Source organism: Sturnira hondurensis, unplaced genomic scaffold (assembly GCF_014824575.4).
Source record: "Sturnira hondurensis isolate 20B ecotype Veracruz unplaced genomic scaffold, ASM1482457v3 Scaffold0008860, whole genome shotgun sequence".
Classification (NCBI taxonomy): domain Eukaryota; kingdom Metazoa; phylum Chordata; class Mammalia; order Chiroptera; family Phyllostomidae; genus Sturnira; species Sturnira hondurensis.
In genome coordinates, this window is record NW_028081491.1 from 3839167 (window position 1) to 3860809 (window position 21643).

Genomic DNA, 21643 nt, shown 5'->3' on the forward strand with positions numbered 1-21643 from the left:
TGAAATGGTTGTTTTATAGGAAAAACACTGTCATTGATTTTGGAATATATCAAAAACAACTTTTAATGGTTAAATGAAAAAGCAGTTTTAAAATTTAGTTTTCCATCACTGAATTTTGGGACCCTCTCTCAGGTCTACATAGAAATTTTTGTAGCACTTAAATAATGATTATTCTTATCAGTTCTCAATCTGATAGCTGAGAGGATCTTCAATCTTAAATAAAAAACCAACTATCTCTTCCCCCAAGGAAAGCTGTTATTTTTTCTTTTGGTTGTTTCAGAATCTAAGCTACTCATGAACAGAGTGCTAAAGTGCAGGCTGCCCTTGGTGACGGGAACACAGACCTCCAGACCGTAAGAGTCAAAGGGACAGGGGTGGGCCTGAAGGACCTGCACTTTCTAACACAGCTCTAGAAACACCTAGCTTTAGACGAAGAATCAGGAGAAAATCATGAAAGTACTGAGACTTCAAAAGAACCAAAATGAAAGCTTAGAGTGTGATTGTCTTTCAAAAGTTATATCCTATGTGTTGATCCAAAAATGAAAAGGATATGGGAGAAAAGATGAACTTTGAGTAAAAGCAACTTGATGGTGAATAAGGCTTGGTGGGCATACCTGATACCTGGCGGTCTGATTTTCAGAACTGGAATGTCAATACTGATGTAATAATCTAAATAAGAGAAACAGGAAGTAGAGGTAGAGGGATGGCACCACACTCTGGTAAAAGTATTCACAACACCCCTGAGTACAGTCTGGTGATGAAGACGGTGGTGATGGCACCACATTCTAGGACACAGGAGGGAAAGCCTGTGCTTAATACAGCCTCTCGGGGACACCCGGCCAAACAGTCTAAATCAAAAACTTAAATTCAAAACCATTAAAATAATAATTTCTGTCTAACAAACAGAAAAGCTTCATCTAGAAAGTAAAGAATACAATTTGAGGTAGATCTTCCTAAGTTTTGTTGTCTTATTTAGCTTACTTCAAAGTCACCAGAAGCCTAAGGTGACAACAAATGACATGAGCTGTCCACACTCAAGGGGCACTCAACACAAAATTACTGAATTTTAACTCAATAATATAGGGCAAACCAGAAATTTATTGAGCACCAAGTGTAGAATTCTAAAAATCTATACAGTAAGCCTAAAACCCGGAAAGAGTACCTTCATAAAGAATAGAAAAAAGATCTAAAGGTGAAGGCAATTTTGTCAAAAGACATTACTTGATTACAAATAAAATTTTGTAAAATAAATAAATAAATAACCAACGGCAAAGAAAAATCCAAAACCCTATGCATCAAAAAGAAAAGGCAGATTCACTAAATTAAGCTAACTCTGAAAAGTCTTGAACTTTCTAAAATTTAGTGTGGAAATTAGAAAGCAAGCACAGCCATGCGAACACAGCAACTAATAAAAGTGCACTGAAAAGACAAGCACTGAAACACCAGGTGACAATGTGGAGAAAATTAACATCGTAAAAACAAAGAATAAAAGGAGTTACTGAAGGAAAAATTAAAAGGAATACGATGTTAAATGCTGACTAAAAGGGCACAGGAATGATGGTATAACGTTCTTCAAGTGGTTTTTTAAAAGGGATTTACAATACTAGGAGGACAAAGATTTTTTTTTTTTTTTTTTTTAGAGAAAATGGATGTTGTAATTAGGAACAACAGAACGAAATAAGAAAAAGATCCTGGCCAGATGTTAGAAAATTCTTTAGACCAAGCCCTCCCAGGGTTTGGAATCCCCACCTGAAATAAAAGGTAAGTTTATCTCCTGATGTGAAAAACAAGAATAAACACCCAAAAGTAGATTTGACCATTTCAATAACTGGGAAAGACTCCCTTAAGCCCTGAAGGCTCTTAAGTTCTTGTCCTTAGCATTACTAGTTTGGTATACTGAGCAGCTGCCAGGTGAGGTGAGCTGCCCCTTGAGCGCCAGAGCAACACTCCAAGACCAGGAAGGAGATGTCAGTTACCTTGAGCTCCTGCAGCTGATCAGGCTCATAGAGTTTGGGGGACAACGCCTGAGCCAGGAAGGCATCCAGCTCCTGACGACGCAATATTCGTGCTCCAGGCCACTGCACCATATATCTGCATGGGTAAACAAACAGAGAGGGCCTGGAATTAGGACACAGTAGTCACCAATCACATGCATAACCTGGTGTTCAGGTTATAAGGAGACTCATGTAACACAAGCTAGGGAGGCTTATACAGATTTCTTACACAGCTTTTCTATTTTCATTGGATGATGCCAATCATCACCTGGGCCAGTCAGCATTTTAGAGTAATTAAAAACAGCACTCTAAACTTATATATACTGCAAATCAGCTGGTTGGTGATTTCTGATACAACTTCAATCTTGTGAAGTATTTAAATCCTGAAAACATGTTATATGTACTAAATATATGATTTATCTCTTTTAATTCTATATAGGATACCTGGGAGGCAGGCCCAAGGTTCAAATAAGAAATCCCTTGATGAAGACTGAGTACTGTGTGAATCATCTGCACCAAGGGGCTCCCGCTGGCAATGTATATGGATGAAGTGGAAAGGGACCCCAGAAGAGAATTAAAACTACAGTCTTCAGAATGAGTTCTCACAGTCTCCAGGACCACAGACTTACTGGGGGTCACTCTGGTGTGAGCAGCTGATGGGAAATGAATGTCTAAATTGACAATTTCCAGTTTGTACTATCTTCCTGAGAACCACCAGGTATCCACGTTACCTTTTTCTCCCATCAACCCCCTCTCCCTTAATCATCTTGTCACGCACACAGCACCAGTGACAACCCTGGGGCACTAAGCAGAGGCACAACCACAGACAGTGTTGAGGGACTAAACTACTAAGAACTTGGTCATTAAGTCCTGTTTAAGTCCAACAGTTCCTAATACCCGGCACCCAGCAAAATTGAGGGATGACCTAATCAAGTTGCCAGCTGATCACTAAAAATAACTTTTGGTGATAGATTCATGTCATCTCTGATGTGACATGCCTCACATAGCCTTTTCCAGTTCTGTCCATTGAGGAAGTTCTTAAAATCTAAGTCAACAGAAATAAGAATCAGAATTGGCACAAAGCCCTATCTCTATCTCTTTGTTATAATAATTAGTATTCATCCACAGGAACATGAACTAATGGGTAAAGGAGGAGGTTCCATCCAGCTACTTAAGAGAGGTATTCTAAGTAAAAAGCCCAACGGTGCTCACTAGGTGCCAGGCACTGATCTAAACATTTGTACACACTGGCTCCCCATGTGATCACAGAAACTCTGAGGAGAAAGCATCAGTGTCCCATTTGAGAGATGGGGAAATGGAAGCACAGAGCTTATATATTTCATGGTAAACTTATGTAGCCTTAGTAGGGAGGAAATGAATTTCAAAGTAAATGAACAGTGCATGTCAACTCTCTATGGTATTTAATCCAATCAGATATATTTAAAATAACGACGTAAAAGTTTTATTTCATTAAATTGTCAATATCTGCAATTATAAAATAACAGCGTTTGTAATAGTTTGAGTGCCACAAATCTTAAATACAATGATCTTACTGAGTTTTAATCAGGGCTTGATGCAAAAACTAGTAAACATGGACAAAGTCCCCCTACTTTTGTCTGAAGAAAACTATCGTGGAAAAGACTGTGCTCAATACACAATGTTCTTTGCCTAAGTATCCATGCCATGCATCCCTTTTATTTTTATCTTATTTCTTTAAAGTTGTGACAAAATTTACTACTTTAACCATCTTTAGGTAGACAGTGCAGTGATGCTAAGTGCACGCAGTACTGTGTAGCCACCCACACCATCCATCCCCACAACTCTTGCATCTCAAACCTATGAAACACTAACTTCCCCAACTTTCCAATCCTTAGTGAGATATTAAAGATTATGAATCAGAATAAAAAACTGTCTTGAGGGCAAATTGGTTTTCTCAAGAGCTTTCCTGGTTTTCCTGGCAGCAAAGACTCCCAGCACTCAGTTCAGCTGCAGCAACAAATAATCTTTTTGGTTAGAATACCTGCTATTTCCTCTATTTGGCCTCCTACTAAATTTAACTAAGTTAGCACTTACTTCTTTCTCACTCTATGCCCTGCATCTATTTCTAGATGCAGAAAGAGTATGAAATGCACATAAAGACACACAGGTACACAAACACACCACTTAAATGGCATAAACAAAACAGTACCCTCAGCAGAAGCCAACACTTACTCCCTTGGTGATCTCCTATGTCCACACAGTGTACCAGCTGTGCACTGACAGTGCCTTCAGCCCCTTCGACGTCACTCGGTTTTCTCTGGACATTCTTTTCCATGGCTTCGAGGGCCTCAAGTTCCCTACTCTGGTGGTGTGAGGTTACCTGCAGTTCCCCTTTTCTCACTCTCTTCTCAATGCCTTTTAGAAGTGCAGGAGCCGAGAGCTGGGAGCTGGGGCAGAAGCAGGTCCCTTCATCTCTGGAAGAATAATGCTGTCTGCCTTTGCCACACAGAGGAGGAGCTGGACCACGGCTGCACTCCTTGGGTGTTGGAAGAGGCTCCACTGTTCTACTGAGTCCTGCTTAGAGCTCAAGCCCTCCATCCCCTTATTTCATTTATTGATTTAGGTTCTCCCAAGACATAACCTAGTCTGACCCCTCAGAAGAGCACGAGTTCTCTTGGGTAAGGGCCTCGTCTATTTTTGTGGGCTGCACCACAGAAAAGGCCCTCTGTCCTTTTCTGAACACCCATTTCACCCTTGTGCCAAACATCTGCTCAGACACTGTCCCCTCCTGGTCTCTGTTATAAGTATTCTAAGTATTTGCCTGCCGTCCTTGCCCCATCCTCCCAATTGTGTCCCGGCCTCACATTTGGACATATGTAATATACGAGTGCTAACAACACTAGTGAAAGCACAAAAAAGACAGCACACCCCGCCCCCCGCAGGAGGTGTGCCTGCTCCAGATGCAGAAATGGAATCTCAACACAAAGGAACACCGACAAACCTAGACTGAGCAGCAGCCTCTGCAAAGGTTGATAAACTGAAGCTGGGGGCTGCCCCCTGTGTATCAACACTGTTTCCATCTGTTCATGTGCATCTAAGATGACTGTCTGCAGATCTCAGTGTGCAGAAAACCAGGGCTCACTCTTCAGAAACATCTCTGCATCAACCCAGAAGAACAAGAGAGGCAGTTGAGACTGGAGGAGACATGGCAACTAAACACGAGAATGAGCCAAGATTTTCTGTTGCTAATAAAGGATGTTATTGGAACAAATGGCGAAATCTAAGACCTGTATGGAAGATGCATCAGTATTATTTTTGTGATTTTTGATAATGACCTTGTTTTTCAAGAAAAAAATACCGAAGATCTCAGGGTAAAGGAGCATCATATCCATAACTTCATTCAAGGGACTGAGGACTACCACGCAGTCAGAGAGGAGAAAAAAGCAACAGCAGCAGAACATTAACATGTAGGGAATCTGATGAAGGACAGCCGTGACACCTTTGTGAAATCTCACAATTTCTTTCAGTTTGAAATTATGAAAAAGAAAAGATAAAAGAAAGAAGTCTTTGCTGATGACAGCCAGGCCTTGGGATAACTGACCTTTCTTCCACCTTAGTTATCAAGGCCACAGGTCTTGCTGCAGGGTCTCATCTTATCCAGAACACAGATTTTGCCCTTTGTCCACAACCTCCAGCCCCCCAGCCCCCCAGCCTGAGTCTGAGCTCAGCAGTCCCTCTCCTATTACACAGCCTCAATTTCTCCAGATGATGACCCCCTGGGCTGCCAACCTCAGCCCACAAGATGTTGTCGGGGCGGGGAGGCTCTTGTTACTCATCTTCATCCAGACCCCTCCTATGCCCCCACTCTCTGCACCCCAAGACTTCAGATCTCCTACTCAGCCCACCCCACAAGTTCTTAGTAGGCCATACCCTGACCAGTCAGAGGCCACGCAGGGTGTCCTTCCTCCGCTATCCTGGGGCCCCAAATACAGAAGGTAGTACAGAGTCTCTTAGTGGAAGTGGACCAACCCAATTATGATGTCTTAGCCCCAAGTACTGGGGACCTGACCCAAGAAACACTATCCCTCATCTCTCCCTAACCCCCTTTGCCTCAATGCACTGCTCCTACTCCAGGATCTGAGTCTATCCAAGTGAGAAACCCCCTGGTCCCAAGCACCCACTTTACACATGACAGTCTCTTCACACCAAACAAAGTATCTGGCTTCTGCCAAAGTACAGGGGGCTGCACTGCATTCACTCCAGTTTCTCGAAGTCACCGAGGTGAACAGAGGAAGAAGTTTGTTCAGACCTAAGATTATTAGTTACATTTATTAATCTTTTCAAGGTCTAAAATAAGTATGAAATAAACAACCACACACACACACACACACACACACACACACACACACAAATAATAAACGCTGTCTTAAAATTAAACACAGGGACCAGGACAGTCCTGAATCAAGAGAGACTTTATGAAGGCCTTTCCTGGAGTCATGGCAGAGGAAAAGTCCACAAGAACCAGGACATGTGAAAAGGATCGTGAGCATCACAAAACAATGTGAGTGCTGCACTCCCAACAGGGACAGCTCCTCCATCCTGCGCTGATGCATGGCCACCTCTGTCCAAGGGGCAGCCCCACGAGCCCGGGTCCAGCAGGCTCTTCAGGTCAGGTATATGGTGGACAGTCAGTTGCCCCACTAAAGACCACACGTATTTTTTAAATTTAAAAGACAGAAATACAAAGTAGCCAAACTCATTATTGCTAACTAGATTTTATAGTACTCCAAGTCTTAACCTCAAATTTTCAGCTAATATAAGGTTTTTATTGATAAAGACAGGTCCATAAATTAAATTTCCATCAGAGGAATCCAGAAGATTCGAAAACCAAACACAGGCCTAATCTTTCTCACTAGCTAATTCTCAATGGAGACAAAGATAAGAAACTGACACACTATACTCATTTTAGTCAACTGCAATTTAATTAAGGAAAGGCTTCTAAGTAAGTTATTGGCCCTAAAGTCTGAATTTAAGAAACTTCAGGAAATAAACACCTGACTAAGGCTCTGTCCTCTACCCTCAGTTAAGAAGGTGAGACCCACTAGGGATCAGGGGCCTGAGGAGGAGGTGCCAATCTGGAGGGACAGGATGACTAGGGCAGGTGATGGCTTAGCAGGCAGCTGGGCCCCAGGCTTTTCCTGTCTATCAGGGTCAAAGGCCCCACACTAGGGGAGAGAGAGCTGAAGCAAGCAGGCTGGAGGTACAAAAATAGAAGTCCACAAGCCTGAGGGTATCTGTACCTGTAAACACACTAGGAAGGTCTGATGTCCAACACCTTTCCCACAGCCAGAAGGACAGGGCTGCGGGGAGAACGTGGCATCTAGGTGGGGCCAGAATACCTGCACAAGTCAGGAAGCGCTCAAAGAATGGCAAAGACAACTATGGAGGGCCAGCCTGACAAGACCCCTACTGGTCCAAACACTGACAAAAAAGCCCCAAATTAAATAGCAATGGACTAGAAGCTACTGAAGAAGACAGAAGCTGTGAGTCCACACTGGATGGCTTACACAGTTTAAAAATGCCTCCCGTGAAATATGATTAGTTATAAAGGGGACAAAGGGGCCTTGCTGGAGATGTCTTGTAGACACTCCCTTCACCAAGTGGTCAGAGGGCAGACGCACAGTCTGGACAGGACCACAAGGAACAGAAGGATGGTCATGCTGCTCCACTAGCCTCTGCCCTCTGTAAACCTATGGGATTTCAGAGAGAGAGGGTCTAAAACAGACTGTGAAGAAGACTCTGAAATGAAGATAGAAATAAAGTATGGATGTTGACTGACTCCAATGTCCATCTTGTGATTATATAGGAAAGTATCTTTGATGGAAAAATCACACTCAAGTATCTGGGTTTTAAAAAAAAAAGCCCTTTGTATTGTACTTAAAACGTTTCGAGTTTTAAACTGGTTAGAAAAACAAAAACAAAAATAAAAATGAATAAACCTGATTCAGACATGTATGCCAACTGAAATGAATGCCAAACAGCGTCTACACAGGCATGCGTGACCCGTCAAATTAAGTGCCTAGACCCACACACTGTCTAGATCTGGGTTTTCAATCACTCTGTCCAAGGAGAGACAGGTTCCAGGGCAGGGAAGATACGTATGAACTCAAGCACCATGTGACACCGAGAAAGCAAGAACATGCTGTGGGGGACAAAGGACACAGGAACTCACTGAATGGGCTCCAAGGCCTGAGGTGCAACAATTTGAGCAACCGAACAAGCAAGGATATAGCTACATAAGTAGCTACAGGCTACATAACTCTAGGAATAAATCAGATAACCACAAGTCTGCACTGATCTACACATGGTTAAACAAATGAGAAGAGACTCATTTCCCTTATAGAGCAATCCCAAATAATATATAATGTAATCCTCCCTGATAGCCTTCAAAATCTTTAATATTTAAAAAATAAACTGTCTAAAATCATATTTACATATTCACCAAATATACCTATTTTATAAACATACTATTAGCATTAATTCAAGTCCACATTGTATTTACATGGCCTATATTTCTGTAATATAGGAGGGGGACCCTAAAAAACCCCATAATTTATTCTTCAGGGCAGGACCCCTGTAGTATAAAGGCTATTCCATTAGGTCAGTGTTCTAGGAACCTATCTGTATTAGTGTACCAGCTGGAGTTCTTGTGAGAGGCTGCGTTCAGCTTCAGTAAATTTTTTTTGAAGATTCTTTCAACACATTTGCCTATTTCATGATGGGTGATTTACAAGTGCACCTGCCCACACCTAGATGAGCACGCTCAGCAGTTTTTGACCAAAAGTGGCATGACCCCTGTGCCCACATTCCCTATTCATCCAATCTCAACCTGAGCAACTTTCTTTTGTTTCCCTGAATGGAAAAAGCCACACAGGGAAACATTTTGTTGATGTGGTAAAAGTGAAACAAGGTACTAAAAGGCTTCAAAATTGAGCAGCTGAAAGCTGTTTTGAATAGTGTAAAAAATGTCTCAATAGGTGTATTACATCAAATGGTGAGTACTTTGAAGGTGACTGGAATTTAAACATGTGAAAACACACAATTTTTTATAAATTCCGTTTTTTTTGGGGGGGGTTACAAATTTCAACAACACAACTGACTTAGAATAACCCCTTACCCTGCCATGCCCCGTTTCATATGCACATCTCTGAGAAGCATCTGTCCATTCTGCACCTACCGTAGGACACAGCACAGCACCGTGAGATGAGTGGGCACGCTGGCTGGGTTGAGCATGGCTGGAGTGTCTGACCTCATGCAGGCCAGGAATGCCCTCATCCTGCGGTTCTTGTCTTCTACTGCCTTTCCCAGCCAGAGCCTCTTCAGATTGGGGCAGGTCCACTCCCTGAAGGCAAGAGCTTCCACCAGTTCTGGGGTTTGTGGAGATTTCCCTTTATAAGCTGCCCACTCCTTAATGATCACTGGGGAAACTATAGGAAGGAAAACAGAGAACCATTTATAGCCCATCTTAGCTCCTTTAAGCCTAACAAAAACAAACTTCTCGAGTAATTACAGTGTGAAGATGTCACCTCTCATGTAACAATGTATCCTCTAGTTAGCAAGTTACTGGTCACCAGTCCACACATCTAAGACATTTGTTCTCTTACTCTATGCTCTTTAAGTGCTCATTTATATTTTGTCAGGCCACCAATAAATTTCTCAATGAAATCATGAACTGATTTCCCAACATAACTAATATGTATACTGTATTTTGCCCTGTATAATGCACACTGACATTTTTGGCCCAGACTTTCGGGAAAAAGATCTTTCAATTTTTTAATTCAATTATTTATTCATATTTAGAAACAAAAACAATTATCATATTTCAGAGTATTATTTTGCATATGGATATCATTACTGCTTTCTAGAGTTATACTTTTAACGTATAAGAATTTAAAAAACACCTGGCTGGTGTAGCTCAGTGGATTGAAAATGGGCCTGTGAACCAAAAGGTTGCTGGTTTGATGCCCAGTCAGGGCACATGCCTAGGTTGTGGGTCAGGTCCCCAGTAGGGGACGTGCGAGAGGCAACCATACACTGATGTTTCTCTCCCTTTCTCCTTCCCTCCCCTGTTCTCTAGAAATAAATGAATAAAATCTTTTAAAAAAAGAATTAAAAACATTTATATAGATATGGAATCAGTACTACCCACGTATAATGAGGATCCTCATTTTTCCCTCAAAAATTTAGGCAAAAAGTGCACATTATACATGACAAAATACAGTAAATCAAAGATGTTAGACAAATTTGTTTTAATATAAAAATCCATTAATAGTTTCAGTAATAACAATTGGTATAATTGAAAGAAGTATGTGATTACCATAGAAATCCATGGAAAATCCAATGCACATAGCTAATCTTTTTCTACATAAACACTTCTCTATCTGTTAGACCTGAAAAAGAATTTGTATTTGGTAGCCACTTTACTTAAGGAGCCCTTACTTTAACAAATGTAACAAAATGTCAAATCCTATTTTAAGGATTAGGAAGGGCAAACTACCAGGTAGTGAGATCCCAAAGCCCAGTTAAGGCTGGAGAGCAGAAGCAACAGTCCATGTTAGGAAATCCTAGGTGACGCCAGCATATAGTAATTCTATTTATAAAAGTTGATGTAACGTAAAACAATGAGCATTATCCACAGTTGTTTTTACCACTGTTAGTACCATTAATTCTTAAAACACACAATATGCACATTCCACATAATTTCCAAATAAATTTAAGGAAAATTATGACCTATGACAGGGGAATGCAATGAAGACAAGATATACTATAGTGAAGTGTGTTACAATTTCACACCAACTTAACTGACTTAACAATCCAATGGTACAACTTGGGTGTCCATTTCATAAGGAACAAAAAATATCAGAACTAAAGCAGAGCCCAGTGAGCTGCCAGTGGCCGACAGGAAAGCCAGGAGGGCATTGATTCAATCTAGTGAGATCTTCCACACCTAAATTCCTTCCAAGGAACAGTACCCCACTGGGGCTTATTTTCCCTAAAATAATGCTTGTGGCAGTTGAGAAACTGAAGAACCCAAATTCTGATCACGTTAAATGATTAAGTGGGTCATCTCTAGCTCCATTCCATGTCTAAACAGAGTAAAGGTTAAACAATCTCTTCAGAGGTTAGGAAGATCACTAGGAGTCAGGTATTCGGCTACCCAAAGTGTGTGAGCAACAAGAAAGCACACTGAGCACATGTGATCCCCAGCAGCAGGTGAGGCACATGCTGCAGAGAGGTGCTGGGGCAACCCTCCTGTTGTGACCTACCACCCAGGAGCTACCTGAAGCTGGGTGGCAAGTCAAGATAATTACAGAAAATCTTCCTCTTACAAAAGAATCACTGTTTTTTCATTGGGAAAATCCCTTTCGTTCACATTTTAATATGTGTTTAAATGTTAAAACATAAAACACTTAAAATGCTTATTTCAAAGTCTATTAAGTCAAAACAGAGGTATACACGTATAAGAAAGTACATGCATCCTTATACTCATCGATATTATTAGATGCCAGGCACAAACCCGTTAAACCCTCATCATCCAGCAGACCCTGTCCTCGGACTCACAATCTAGCCAACCACCACCCCCCACCCTCCCTATTCCTGAAGAACTCTCACATGCAGAGTGTGACTCTACAAAATGAGCCATTAGGTTACTCCACAAGGTTCATTTTCATGCCAAAAAACCACCGCAAAAATGCGTGATTCTTTTTTTTCCTGAGTAACGCTTCCATTTGGGTGGCAAAGATTTATTTAAAGGAACTGAATGGATTTTATGTTTAGTTGGAGGACCACTTAATCTAGGTTCTCTTCACAACTCCCACAAAACACACACATGCACACAAAGCATGAGTTTCCTGAATCTTAAAAAACTCAGATTATAGTATCAGGAGTCTTCTTTGAGTTTTCTCAAGAGGCATTCTTATTAAATCAACTTTGCCTCTCTTTACTAAATCTTTTTAGCAATCATTTTTTTATGTCTTGTTTTTATTTTAGAAATAAGTTTTTTGTGGATGACTTTCATTCTCAAGTTCAGAATGCTTAGAACTCTTCATACTTTATTTTCCAAGGTCCTACCGACATCAAAGGTAAGTGGAGGTTGGAGATACCTCTCACAAGTGGCTGTTCCACTTGAAGCTTCCCTGAAGCTGCCCCAGAACAGCTGTCTGTGCTAGCTCAAGCTTTGAGGGCCCAAAGTGTGCCCAAATTGTTCTGGCATGAAGCTGTGTACTCCGATCCTACATGGCTACAGATGAGCCTTTGTATACACTAGCACCCAAACCAGCTGATGCTTATGAAAGAACTGCACAATCCTAGCAGGGACATGCAGTCAGTGTCCACCAGGAGCACAGAACAAGGCAAGGGAGACTGCAGCTGTGAAGGTATCAATGTATTAATTTCCTCTCAATCATACACGTGTTTTTGTTGCCCATCTGCACTATTCATGACAAGAATGTCTCAAATCAGCCCTGGCTGGTGTAGCTCATTGGATTGAGCACGGGCTGTAAATCAAAGGGTCACTGGTTTGATTCCCGGTCAGGGCACATGCCTGGGTTGCAGGCCAGGTCCCCAGTGGGGGCCACATAAGAGGCAACCACACATTGATGTTTCTTTCCCTCTCTTCCCCTAAAATAAATAAATAAATGAATAAATGAATGAATGAAAGAGAAAAATTGAAGGGAAGGAGGGAGGGGGAAGGGGAACGGAAGGGAAGAAAGACTCAAATCAAATTTAGGAAATAATAGGGGGACCCCCTCAAAAAACACCAGAATTATCTTCTACAGGGTGGGCCCCTTGTAGTACAGGTTCCCCCAGCTAGGTGAGTGTTCTAGGAACCCATCTGCATCGGTGTACCAGCTGGTGGGTAATGAGAGGCTATGTTTGGCTTTAGAGAATTTTTTTGAAGGCTCTTTCAATGTTTTTGCCCATTTCATGATGGGTGATTTATGAGTGCACCTGACCAAACCATACTGAGTGGGAGAGGGAAAACAAAAAAAGGCAGAAGCATTAAAAGGCATCAAAATCAAGGATTCGAAAAACTGTTTTGAGCAGTGGAAAAAAAGTCTGAACAGGTGTACTGCATCAAATGGAGAGTGTTTGAAGGTGACTAAAGTTTAAACATGTAAGAACAAATACATAATTTTTTATAAATAAATTCCGGGGTTTTCTTTTTTGGGTTCACCCTTGTACATGTCTTTAGCAGACAAAATAAATGTGTAGTAACAGAGAAAGTTCTATTTCAAAAGCAAAGCTATTTCTAGCTTGCTTTATTTTTATCATATGTGTATCTTTTTGTAAACTGAACTTTTAGAGATATTTTGTGTGTGTCTCTACTTAATAGCTATGGAACCTTTGGCCAATTACCTAATGAATAATTATTGATTATCTACTATGTACCTGATAAGGCTGAAATGGGGGTGAGGCAGGTGAGGTACCCAGGGCTTAGACACATCTCCCATGTGCCCCTGTGAGAATTGAGGGTTCCCTTAAATTCTAAGGCCTGGGCCCCTTGCCAGCCTTGCCTTCTCATCACACTGCCTTCAGTCCTGGAACCATGTACTAATAAAAGGGCTGAAGACTTACTCTGCAACACAACCCTGATGAAGGTATACAAAGGTATGTTAACCTTACACCCTTGTTATATAGTTACAATGGATTCATTACACTAGATTTGTTGTTCAGGAAGGAGGGCTTAATCTTTGTGATGCAGCTCACAGGAACAAGCAGATGCAAAGGAGCCAGCTGACAAGAAGTCGTCCGGGCTCTTACCATTTCTGCAAAAACCACTGATTATGCACAGGTTATCTGGATCAAATGAGGCAACTGGATTTTAAGAACATCCCAAGCACTTTTCAAGAACATCAGGGCCTTAGGCAAGAGCACTGTGGTGTGAAACTATCTCTATGATGGCACCACTTTAGAAAGGCAGGTTCATGCTGCCTCGTTAAAGCAGAAGAGTTGGCTGATCCAGCTGCTGGCCATGAAAAACGTTGTGCGTCACCAACAAACATTCATTCCTGTCTTCTCTATTGACAGGAAAACTGAAAACTGCAAGAAGTAGGCTGTTTCTAAAAAACAATGTTAGGTTGTCTTCCTTACCTTGGCAACAACTCCAGGGGAATAGCCTTCTTGTTACCAGAGGCTAAATTCATAACATACTTTCTTTACAGAAATAACCTCTTCCAAATATAATTTCAGTACATAAAACTCTATTATACTTCACCTCTCAGTAAAAACTCAATGTTTACCAGCAGACATTAATCATCTTCTACCTTGGAAATCTATTATGATACTGATTTGGGGGTGGATCCCAGACCAGAAATAATGAACATATCTCATTTTGTAAGCCAATTCCAGCCAATTGGCAGTGTCTGCCTGCAGTGACACACGATGAAGTATGTCTCTAAATTCAATGCTAAGACAACGCGAGCAACACCAGTGCCTGCCGGGGGCTAAGGAGTGGCAGCTGTAGGTAGCATGCACACAAAGTGATTACGAGTCAGATGAAAAGGAAAGAGATATACAACTTCAAATACTGTGGCCAGTTGGACCCTTGGTCTGTGACTGTGCACGTGCGCACATAACTGTGAGTGTGTGTACACACTGGTGTGCCTGCACGTGCATGTGTGTATTTGGAGAGGAGTTAGTCTTCTACTTGCTGAGCTTTCCTGGGGTTGTACTAAAAACAGCCACACCAAACAAAGAAAGAACAACGAAACTCCTTCCTTTATATCAGGGCAGAAACAGAGAAACAGGAACACTGCTACAGTGATGGCTCCACATCTTTTTCCTTGTAATGGGAAAACTGCCAGTTAACTTCCCAGGAGTCCGTGTGCAGGTGGGGATCCAGCTGGCTCTACATCTCTTTATATTCACAACATATCTGTGCACACACCCTCCATAATTCTCAGAGGTAAAAGACTGTGAATTTTTCCCTTAAACCTTTTTATGTCTGAAGCTGGACAGCCCTCTGTCCACAAAAAGATACATATTCAGCAGGCCATAGGGTACAGAGAAGAATATGGTGTTATAGACACATCATAAATGCTATTCTGTTTTTCACTTTCCACATAAACAATATTCCTCGTGTACTGTAAACTCAAGTTTGAGGATCTATGATGTAAATATTAATCCAAGAGTGGCCTCTGAGCCAAGCTGCCTTCCTATGTCTCTGGAACTCAGCTTCTCAAAGTTCTGAGAGGAAGAGGCAATTAGCTAATGCTCATCCTAATAAGCTCTGTAGAATAAAGAAAGTCAGATTAATATACATATAGTAATATATATATATATGGCATCTTCATAAAATCATAGGGAAATGTTTATGACAACCAATTTTCATATATATTAAAACAGCACACTAATATTAGTCACATTAAAGCATTCTATTTTGAAATGTAACACACAGTGAACAAATTTAATTATCTTTAAAATCAGTCCCAATTATTTGGCACAAATAAAATTTTCAAATCAAACTGGACAAGGAAAAACCAATGTTGCTTTTGGCTTTTCTTAATAGCTTAATAAGTTGAGAATAAATATGGAAAACCTTTTATAAAAATAGTACTCATAGTATATAAACTTTCTTATTTCTATCAATTTATCTCATATGTTTATAATTTATGTATATATATACTGTCTACAAGCCTGTTTCTTTTACTTACCTAATTTGGAGGTTCTAAGATGACTTGTTATAGAAAAAGGAGGCCAGTTTTATTAAAAGAATAATTTTAAAATGTGCAAATCACTGAGCTTTACTCCTTGGATTTTTAATTCTTCAATTATAGCTGAGGCAAATCATTGTCCTGATGTCTTTTTAGAACCTGAACCTTTTCTTTTTGTCCCTCCCATTCACCCTTGGGGAGCACATGAGAGAACCCCAATGCCCAGTGACTACATGGTGCTCCCAGGGAGAATAGCTACTAAGGCACCCAAGTCCAGAGCTCCGTCCAGAGCAGGAACAGATCTTTGAAGCAGCTACCTCACCTGGATTTCACACATGAAGGCCTCCAGGGCTGACTGAGACCAGATGACTGTCTCCAGACCCAGCCTCTATTCTACCAGGTATAGAGACAGTGCCCTGATCCCACCTCCTCCCAAAGCAGCTGCCACTGCCTGTGCCACCACCCAGCACACCTGGGCAAATCCGCCTGAGTGGGGTGAGTAGTCTTTGGGTAACCCCATCGGTGGGAGATGGAATTCCACAACAGTGACTTCAGTACCATACTGCCACCACAAACACGTATTCAGAAATAGTTCTTAAAAGCAAACTTACAGAACCTAGGGACAGACAGAGACAATAGACAATAAACTGCCAGTACGTACTTTGATATAATTTTTAAAGGGTAAATTTTTTTGAGGACCTGATTGTAGATATCCTACTTTAACCATATAATGATTTTAAAATTAAACATTGATAAATCACACAAAAATTCATTATAGATTATGATTAATATATCCTAATGAAGAGCTGTATTAAATCTAGTGAAAGTTAAATACTTTAAAACAACCCTTTAGACTCAACACACCCTTTGACCAGTTCTTCCTGATTGCAAAGTCCTCTCCGGGAATTTCTGAGTGTCACAGTGGCCACACCAGGAGCATGCGCCTACATACATAGTGTTCTGAAGCTGTGTTAGAGGAAAGCCCTCACATCAAAAGTGGTGGCATCATCCACTTTGAGGCAAATTCACTGGAACCCACAAAGGTGGTTTTGGTTACCAGACCACCAAAGTGGATGGCAAAGCTAGTGGGTATTTGAGGAACAAATCTGTCTTAAGACCTACAAAGTGTAGTTTCATTTGGTTTATAACTCTGTGCCACTGACTTTATTTCATCTACATATGGTCTAAGAATGACCACAGTTAAAACAAAATTTCAACAGATTCACCTTTCAAATCTTGTCAACCAAGAACTCCCAAGAAACCATTCAAGGTCAACCTCTTTTCAGCATGACCAGACATTGTCATTCTCCCATCTTATCCAGAGCACCAGGAAGCTACAACATACCCCTCTTAGTAATATAAAATGTGCGGTCACTTAGGTATTCTAGGCACAGACACCTAAAGCCACAGCACCTTCAGAGTCAGTGTTTAGAGCCAGCTGGAATCTAGTGAAGGGTCCCATGAAGTAATCTTAATGCACTACTGAGGACAGAAGGTCTTAGAGCACACAGGTTTGGGATGAGCAAGTTGAGAGCATTGAAGATTCCAAGGCCAAAGTCAACCCTGTGGAGACTTGGTGTTCAAGTTAGTGAGATAATTAGTGGACATGTACTATTACATGCAAGCCTTTTCTGCAGGCTGTTTCTACCTTATTAACAACCAATGCATGAAAAAAAGTTCACTTTTATCAGCTCCACCAAAAGACCAAGATTCTAAAGCCCCTTATGACTATCTCACCCACCAAAATTATAGAGCTAACTAGGGTCTCTCAACTTGCAAATTCCGAGGTCAAATTTATACAATGTTCTACCTAGAGGTAAATTTTTATTTGTAACAGTACTTTAATACTACATTTCTCAAAAAAACTTTTAAGTTCCAGGGGCTAATTCAGCTTTGTCTAGGCAATGGGCATCTGAATCACTCTTACTTTCCCATTTCAAGGTGTTATCTCTACTTCAATTCAGCCACAGTCCCTACTCAACCCATCTTCTAAAAACAGAAATATCACTCTTATACAACCTTCAATGGCTCTTCCCTACCTATAGAAAAGTCAAAACCTACATTCCTAAGTCACCTGGGCAGAAAAGACTGCAATGTATTTAGTGCCGACATTTCACACATCCTCAGTGACTATGTGCCATTCACACATGAGCATCATTTTCTGTACCCTACACTTTGGGTCTCCATTCCAACAAGCCTTGTATCTTCATCAGTTAATTCATTCACTTTTTTATTGCTGGTTGTACACTCCTCTAAGAGATGGATACACAGCAGTAACACATATATCCTACTTGCTATTTAAGAAGTATTAAATGTTAAATTAACTAGGCCAGTTGTAGCCTTGGCCCTCCTCCATGAGGAACACCCCATTCCAATGTCACCCCTAAGTCCAGTCCCTTTTCCTTGTAACAGCTGGCTCCCTTTTCCAAACCAAACCAAACCAAAACAAACATATCTTCACTAGAGGATACTAAGAGTGACATATCTTCACTCTAGTTCTTGCCCGCATAAGAAAGGTACCCTGAGTACAGACTCCACTCCCACCCTCCTTCCTACCTAACCCTAACATCACTCCCTCCTCCAGATTTCTAATCTGCCTGATAAATCTTTACTTCCTCACTCAATACTTCCCACTGGCCAAAAGTAACATAGCAATGACAACTTAATACCCTGAGCTTGAAAACAAGTCAGAGGAGTGTGATGAGACATGGAAGCAGGAAGGAAAGGAAAGAGTGACTGACACCTGCCGAGTAGTCTCTGAGACTAAGACCTCTTTAATTCACCTCTGTCAGGTCTGACAGGGCCCGTGCCTTCCTTTCCCTTTTCTTTGTATTCCGGCGCTTCTCCCACCTGATCCAGAGCCTCACAGAGTCCGTCTCAGTCATCCCAACCATACCATCCTTCTCCCTTCTCCATCCCCAGCTAGAGCCAGCCTGCCACCAGCAAGCTGACGTGGCATTTCTCTGTGAGACAGTGCTGGGCCTGTTGTGTGGTCTGCATTCGGCCCTTCACCATGCTCTGCTTCTCTCCTGCTTGTGCTCAGAGGATGGCAGTCCATTCAGTGAACACTCACCTCTGCCCTATGCTTCCCGTAATGTATGCTAACAGGACAGCTTCTCCCAGGCCAGTAACACACCTGTACCACCAGGTACAAAATAACTGATGAGAAGGAAATGAGTATGTTCCATGTGGCTGGCTGTGCATACCACAGCATTTTAAAACTTCAGACTGCTGTGAACACTGCTAAGGGGGGTTGTCCTAGGAGTCATCCAAGGGATTCCACGTTGTGGTCACTGAAAACTCCTGAGGAGTCTGATGCATAAAGAACTATGTTCTGGAACACATTTTTTTAAAAAAAGGAATAGCCTTTCACTATGAAAGCCAAAATGATGGTATGGTGCTGAGGACATGGCAGGAAGGGGGCTGCACTGGACTCTATGACCCCCAGCAGAGAACCAAGCGAGCCACATGGCTCAACCACTCAGGGCAGCAGAGAACCAAAGGGCAGTCAGAGCTATGGAGCCAAGGTGGGTTGGCAGGGGGTGCACACACAACACCAAAAAATGACCAACCTTCTGCTAAGTTAGAAAGGTCCATCTTTTCTGAGCAAATGAATCATACCATGTGAGAAAAAGTTAGAGCACATACTTCAGGAACACACTGGGCCTCTAAAATGAGTGCCTGCTAGCAAAACTCAGTGTTTACGCTCAATCTCCAGCCCTGATCTAGGCAGGATCACGAGCTAGGGGAGGCCCTTTGGGGGTAGCACACCTTCTGCAGCTATAGACACTCAAACAGCTCAGCTCCACTCTCAGTACAGCTGTCCTCAAGCAAGGATAGTGACAGACAGATGCTTCATTTTAAGGGCTTGTAAAATCATAATTCTGTCATATAGCATCAGAAACAGAAAACCTAAGAATCTATAAAACTGAGTTTTTAACATCGCTAGAATCTCTGTGATTTACAATTCCAAAGGTAAGTCCCACTTGTACATTTATTTTCCCCTGAGCTGGTCACCTTCACCTGCCTCCCAAGCCTACACTGACTTACTGCATGCAGGTGACCTTTCCCTATATATCCTTAGTTAAGAGGATGAGATATTAAGCTGCAACTTCCATGGTTCATAATATTCTTATTTCAGACTAGGTTTTGGGAAACTTTTCTGCATGTCCTACTAAATATACAGTGACTTCTGTTTTCCCTACATCAGTAGAAAAACTTACCTAAAATAGAAAGGCACGGTTTCCCCAAAATATTACAATGGGTCACTAGAACACAAAATCTGCTTTGACCCCAGTGTTTGCCAACACGCGAAATAGGACTTTTTGTCTTTCCACTTGCCCCTCCACCCCCAGACACAAACGGCTGGGATCTCCGAGGGAAACCATCGCACACACGTGCCCCTTTGGCATCGAGCTGTGTGCAGCAACACACTGGCCACACAGAGGTGGTGAGCAGACAGCTGGTGGAACCTCCCAGGAACACTGACTTCCGGAGTGCAGACGCCGCCTGGGACATGCTGACCATAGTGGGACAGTGATCATCAGGACCATTTGCAGATCAGTTTAAAGTGTAAACCTGCAGTTTTATCATTTTACTAAATAATCACCATTAAGGGGAGGGAGCCCATTGCTGTCCTCCTTCCTTAAGAGCCCGGATGAAGCCCACCTTCTTTACGTCGGGGCACTCAGGGTGATCTCAGTCACGATCCTTCTAAGGCTTTAGAAAATGCACATGAGATTATGAGGAACCGAGGAAAACAAACAATGGATTTTACAGTACATACATTCTGGTGGAAGTCTGTTCTTTCTAAAAGCAAGTCTCTCAGTTTTCTTTCTGCTTTCTGCCAAGCTAAACAGGACTCCGTAAACATACTGACGAACTGGCCTATAGAGCAGGGCGGCGGGAGGCAGGTCTTTGCTGGCTTCATCTTCAATAGAAACAGCAATTTTGATTTCACCCTTTGCATGGAAGAAAGCAGAATAATATTGCACATTTTTCATGTTGAATTTACAATAAATTCAAAGAAATATACTGTATTATCTCCAGTTAATGACATTGCAATTCTATCCCAAATCAATTACTTAACAACTTGCCTACATCAAGATGTTTAGGGAGAGTTCACTTAGTAGGTTGTAGTCAAAACATATGCTCAGAGTCAAAATAAAATCTACAAGGTTTTATTCAATCTGAAACCAAGAACAAAAGGAAACCACATAGATAACCCTAAAGTCTTTGAAATAACCCATACAGATAACATCAGGTAACAAATAAAACAGAAAATGCTAAGAACTTAAAAATTTTATTTATGAGTCAAGATGGCCATATGTAGTGAAATTCATAATTTTTAATGACCTATATGAAATCCATGAGACTAGTACTCAACATAAAATGGTCATTTTCTTCTTTACCAAGCTCTTCCATTAAAAATTATCACATACAAGATAATCTAGCCAAGAGTATTTTCTTATGTGTTAACTGTCAAGTTTTTGGTATGTATCAAGCCTCTACCCTAACACAGCAGGTACTCCAAAGACGTATCTCACTGAATGAGAGGGCATGGCAGCTGACAAACAATGAAGGGAGTGCTGTTCTGTTCACCATCCGAGGTAGCATGGCAGGGGCTTCCTTAGAGTACAGGACCATGCCTCCAGGGCAACTGCATATAGCGACTGACCAACTACAAAAATTCTGGTCTGTCTTGGATATTTTATGGCATCAAGGTACATCTCAAGGGATTTTGCAAGAAATTGTATTTACACATATTTATAACACAAAAATATATTTATTACCTTCAATGTCTATGATGTTTATTAATACGAGGTCTGCCCAGAAAAAGTCCAGCCATTGTTAATGTAGGAACAATTTGTGCAACATTCATGTATCCTGTCAGCCAAGGAGAGTGGAATGTGCACAAGTGAACAATGACTTTATTGTACTAGTCCGTGGGGATGG

General features: G+C 41.5%; 1 protein-coding gene across 2 annotated transcripts in view; it reads right to left on the reverse strand.

Annotated features, from left to right (window-relative positions):
* FAM120A (family with sequence similarity 120 member A) overlaps nucleotides 1-21643 on the reverse strand; it is a 130727-nt gene that overhangs the window by 20987 nt on the left and 88097 nt on the right. For both annotated transcript variants that reach the window (XM_037056231.1, XM_037056230.1), the window contains exons 10-12: nucleotides 20475-20649; nucleotides 9211-9460; nucleotides 1977-2091 (exon numbers count right to left, since the gene is read on the reverse strand). In XM_037056231.1, the coding sequence (XP_036912126.1) occupies nucleotides 1977-2091; nucleotides 9211-9460; nucleotides 20475-20649 (540 nt within the window). The remainder of the gene's footprint in view (nucleotides 1-1976; nucleotides 2092-9210; nucleotides 9461-20474; nucleotides 20650-21643) is intronic.